General features: G+C 37.3%; 1 protein-coding gene across 1 annotated transcript in view; it reads right to left on the bottom strand.

The window, feature by feature from the left end:
- me1 (malic enzyme 1, NADP(+)-dependent, cytosolic) overlaps positions 1-5,374 on the bottom strand; it is a 122,378-nt gene extending 117,004 nt beyond the window's left edge. The window contains exon 1 of the mRNA XM_015388394.1: positions 5,073-5,374. Coding sequence (XP_015243880.1) covers positions 5,073-5,201 — 129 coding nt within the window. The 5' untranslated portion in view covers positions 5,202-5,374. The remainder of the gene's footprint in view (positions 1-5,072) is intronic.
- Between the last annotated feature and the right edge of the window lie 396 nt (positions 5,375-5,770).

Genomic DNA, 5,770 nt, shown 5'->3' on the forward strand with positions numbered 1-5,770 from the left:
GATGGATGGATGGATGGATGGATAAAAAATCAACCAATTTGAATTAGAATACATTTCTCCCTTGACCAACAGAAACAGGACGTGTTTTTAGCCCCAATGGCAGCAACAAACCAGCTAATCTAAGGCCATTCATGTTGTATCTCCTTTGCCAAATTGCAACATGTATTTTTTCTGCAGTTTCATAAGTGACATTTATCCAAACAGCAGTGGGGGTGCATGTATGGACTTAGACTAACTTTATTGTCATTATTAAAGTTGGTCTAAGTTCATATTATGTGCACTGTTGACTCTACTGCAGTTGCTTGCTGTATAATCATTCCTACCCTGAAAAAATACAAAAAACTGTCCAAGTGTGTAAAAAAAACAAAAAAAACATTTAAACAACCATCAAACATATGTAACCTTATCACTGTTACTGTATTTGAACATCTTAAGTGGCTGGTCAGTCTTACCTATTCAGCTGTTAAAAAGAGGGCTCACTGGTGCGCTCAGTGCCCTGAGGTGTAAACCTGAGATGGAAAAATTGCCCCTCAAGTCTCTAAATGCGGAGGAGACAAACTTTTAGGTTACCCTCTGTAAGAAGAAGTTATGAAAGAATCTAATCAAGCTTTATTGTCAATCTGCTCTGCACACAATCTTAGTGCAGCAGAATTAAACAGCATTTCTTGAGGATCACCTAAGAAATTTAAAAAAATAATTCAATAAAATAAAACTAAAAAATGTTTAACTCCCCCTTTCAAATAAAAACATACATTCCATTTATATCACTACAATAAATAATCCCAAACCAGTTTGTGTGTTGATAGATGGTATAAACTAGAACTAAAATCAATGCCATACATCTGGGTGTAAAGCTGTAGCTGAGCCTGGAGGTTCTGCCTTTTCTACTGCGCCCCGTTTAAAGGATGTTGGCATTAAAAGAATGGGTCCATAATTATGTTTAAAATGCACGAACTGATCTAATACAAAGAAAAAAATCTTACGAGTATTTGGCCTCAACTTGAGTAGGTAAATAAGTATTTTTGACCTTAAAGATTATATGAACTTGAAATAGGATGGATTTTTTTTTTTTTTTTGTTATTTAACCCTTCAAAGCCAAGTTTATCATCATGATACATGAGCTTTTGAGACCTCTGCATTATCAGTGGGATAATTTAGTTCTTGAAAAGCCCGACCTACATAATCAGACATGAAGTGAACAGAAAACATATTAAAAGGTTAGAGAGAAATGCCTTATATATTACAATTGATGCAAATAAATTATCTAATTTCCCATTGGGAACCTACTAGCACTAAGTTGCTAACTGGTTAGCAAGATGCTTCCGAGACACGGCAACAATCAAACTTGCTTATAAACCTTCCGCCACACCAATCCCACCCCCTTTATAATCGACCACTCGGGAGAACTCGGAAATGCAACAGTTGGAACAGCCATTTCCCTACAACTTTAAAGGGTTCCATTGATAAAGTCTTACTTAGCTGATCAAATAAAGCGAAAATACATTTTTTGTTTTTCAAAAAAAGTTGGCTTAGTTATATTTCTGTTTTTACAACGTGTCTTCTCTTTGGCCTTTTAGGAACAGGTTGTCCTCACTGCACCAACCCTCACCGAGTTCAACTCCTTTCATTTTCCCTGAGTCATTGTTTCTATTTATCAGTCTGACTGCTGCAGTGTCATCATGGACCCATGTGATAAGGTTCCCCTCTTATCTGGATAAACAGCCACGTGTTAACAGAGGAAAGAACAGGGGGCTAAGAACAAAACCTTGAGGAGACCAGCCCCTGAGTACAATGAGATATGACCCGCTATTTCTTTACTAAAGTGGACGAGAAAGAGTGGAAACATTTTAGTCTAGGAACGTTCACACCTAGAGAGGCGACTTTCTTTTTTCCTGAGCTGCATTCAGAACTATTGAATTTTAGAAAAAATAATTACATATTTTTTATTCTGTAAAGGACATTGATAAAAAGGGATCCTATTTTTCTCCCCACAATAAAATCCTATTTGTTCTGATATAATTTGGAAAATGTATGAGTTAAAACTTTGATGACTGAAAAAAAAAAAGATAAAAATACATTTGAAGCTAAAGGACGCTCAACTCTGCTATTCTTAAGGTGAACTTTGAAAGAAAACAACAAACCAACTGAATGAAGACGACAACAACTGGATAAACAAAGAATAAAATCCGGATTTCAGTAAATCATGTCTCATGACTCGGTATAACATTGTGTTCAAATCACATTGAAGCAAGAGCAACAAATAATTTTGGTTTCGGTTCTTTTTGGTCCGTTCGTTTAAGGAAGCTTAAAAAAAAGCAAAGTCGGGGAAAAAATAAACTGTAGCCACAGAGAGACTGTTTCTACATTTCTGCCTAAAAAAAAAAAAACATCTTGTTATGTCGGCCAAAACCTTTCCATCAGCATACAGTGCAGAAATCACATTTGCTAAACCTGATACTTTTCTTCATCGTTCATAGAATGCAATGAGAAGAGTTTTATACATAAAAATAAACAAAATCCTTTATCTTTTATTTCTAGCTTATATAATCAAAGCTAAAAAAAAATATGATACAGCGATATTCTCCCAGACAAATGAGCTTTTAGCTCATAATGCTATATCGTGGAAAAACACTAAAGCTGCAGCAAAACTAAAAATCAGGCACTTAGGACCGTCATTAGGAGCCATCAGCAAACAGGCCTCTGTACAGCCAGCAGCTCCCTGTCTCACTTATCAACAGCCTGATAGCTCAAACAACAGCATCAAACTGCCACCTTTATCTGCATTGAACATTTTCAATAAAAAAAAAATACAACAAACAAAGAGCTTGTAAAGCTTCATGTTGCATTTACAAACTTAAAATCTTTTCTTAACTGAGAAGTGACACAACTATCAGTTCTTGACATGGCTCTATATTTGTCTTCAGCCCCCTTTTCTCCAAAAACTGTTCTTAAAAGTCACCCAACTAGTAAATCTCAGTATGAATTAAGCTGTTCTTTGAAAGCCTTTGAGATTTGTTAAACTTTTATAGGGCACTCAGTGAAATACTTTGACAATTAAAATTCCAAGCCAACAGTGTTATTGGAATCCAGGACAATACTTTTTTTTTACCTTTGTAACATTAAAAATTTGGATATTTGGATGGCAAAAATGAAAGTCAATGTAATAACAAGAAATTCCAACTTGCCTGAATATATTAAGAAAAAAAGTTATTCTATAATAAATTCATGAAAAACACCCTGAGAGTGAAAGAAACATTTTTTGGAACAGCAATACCTTAAAGGCATTAATGCTGATACTGGCACTTACATTTTTTAGTTTATGAACCTAAATATAATTAACTAGGCTTATTAAATTTGTAACTTTACTTTTTAACTTTTCAATTAGCTTTTTACCTTTTTTTCTTGTTAACTTTTTTCAACTTAATTTACAGTAGGTAATATATCATTTAGGGCTCATTTAATTGGTCAAATGTAAAAATAAGATATGCAGCCATGCAGCAGTATCTTTGCTGAATGGCTTGATATAGATCTTGTGCTTCTAGACCTCACTGAGGGACTCCATCTGTAAGGGGTATGCACGTGATCAACGGTGGTAACTTGCCCTATAAAGGGTTAACAAAAGCCATAAAAACACACAAGTCAGGTCAATCTATAAATCAAACCTGGAAGGATGGGGCTATAAAAAGCCATAAAAGCTTCGATTTATGGTTTGATACAAGCCATGATAGAGTAGAAAGGTTGTTCTGCACAGATAAGACTAAAAGTGAACAACATGAAAAGTGCAATGAGTGGCAGAAAATTAACTGCAGATGAACCTGAGATCAAGATCCCCACATAAACCCAGAGCGGTGGCAGCATCATCCTGTGGGGATATTTCAGGTTTCACTAAAATGTGAATGACTCCAAATATAGGACATTCCTGAAAATATGTGCACAGCACACTGTTTGGATTTTGATCTGTAAAATACTTTGAAGTCTTTATAAAAGGGACACAGTCATCCAAAAAAAGGCTAAACAAAAAGGTGGAGGTCTACAAAAAGGCAGTGAAACAGCTGCTGTTTTAACGGTCAGTCAGCACCATGGACAGTGGCCCCAGTGGCCGAAGCTTGACCTCCGGGGGCCCCTGGTCCATCATCAAGCAGAGAGAAAACACTGGAAAACTCACAGCCAGCACTCATTTTCTGATACCAACTGTTAACAGGAATCAGCCTATGCAGCTAAATCTATCCCATTCACATAATCACTATGGATTGTCGTTTTTAAGGAAACAAACACTGATGTAGAGCATGTGAACGGAAGTGTAGCTAAGGCCTGACCACAGCAGTAACAAAGAAGTATTTGTAAGGAAGTTGATCAACATTATTTACTGCCTAGTTGTGTAACCTCTGTATCTTTCCTAAACTTATTTAAAAATATCTTTAATAAGATTCAACATGCCTGATCAATGCTGCTTTTTATGACCTTAGATTGCATGATTAGCACTCTGTTATTGTCTTAGAAGCAGACAGACAACATTTAAAGCAGCAGTGTTGCCCCTGTGTGTGGCTGCAGTGTTTGGTCTCTTTAAATGCTAAATATAACTGAGTCTAAAGCTGATACCCAAACGTCCTGGCTAATGTGGCGTTCACGGGCTGCCCTGGGCTCCGTCAGGAGTCTGCATACAAATGTAGGCCATCTTAAAGTGATAAATATATGCTTCCCGTTTGCTGAAAGTTTATATGGTAGCTGTAGCAAAACGTACGTGTATTTTAATGGACAGAATGAGGATGATAATCCAGCTAAAAGAGTCCCTACAAGGGCGGAAGTTTACTGCACTTCTGTTGCAAAAAAAGTGGTAAAATCGTGTTGTTTTGACAAGAGCCACAGCTGGGCAATAGTAGCTCTTATTACCTCTCTAAAACTCCCCAAAAAATACGTATTAGAGAATAAAACAAAACTCTATCCGTGCTAATATCTTAAGCTTATAGTACAGAGTGGTCGAATCTCCTACAGCGCCTGAACGCAGCAGATTACTCGCCAACGCCCGTCCACAGAAACGAGACAAACTCCAAGAAAGCTCCACCAACACCCACCTTGTTCAGGTGGGGGTTTCTAATGACATCGTAGCCCTTCTTCTTGGTGTAAACAAGCGTCTTCTCGTTGTCTTTGGACTTGTGCATCTCCGTGTCCACTGACTCGCGCCTGGCCAGCCCGTGTGCCATGTCGTTGTCTCTTTAAATAGAGCCGCTGTGAAGTCAACAAGTGGACGCGCAGGTCTGGTTCTGGTCTCACGTCCGTCCCAGCGGGGGGTTTAAGAAGATTCTCCTTATCAGCAGAGCTGTTTCACTGTAACTCACTAAAGGTCAAGATAGCAGCAGATTGTCTGCCTGTGTGGAGTGACACAACAGGAGCCTGTCACTAGAAATAAACGGTTACAAACCAGAACAAACTAGTTGTTTGTGTTATTCCAGTTTACTGGGATGATTACAGCATGAACATACACACCATTCTAACCAGTTACTGTTGTTGAAATCACATAAAATGTGGAATATTTCCTGTGTTTATTCAAATTTGTTTTCTTTAGTCCCTAAATTTAACAACTGAGGTAAAACACAGCGTCACCAGAAGTGGGGGAGATCAGTGATGATTGTCACAGGTGTCACTTTGATAAAATCTGAGTCAGAACTGCAGAATGTACGGAAGAGGATTAGGGCCACTGAAAAAAATGAAAAAATTTAACTCTTTTTAAATTTTATTTCAGTATAATATGAGGAAAAAAAGTCTGAATTCT

This window comes from Cyprinodon variegatus, unplaced genomic scaffold (assembly GCF_000732505.1).
Source record: "Cyprinodon variegatus isolate N-32 unplaced genomic scaffold, C_variegatus-1.0 Scaffold422, whole genome shotgun sequence".
NCBI classification, from domain to species: domain Eukaryota; kingdom Metazoa; phylum Chordata; class Actinopteri; order Cyprinodontiformes; family Cyprinodontidae; genus Cyprinodon; species Cyprinodon variegatus.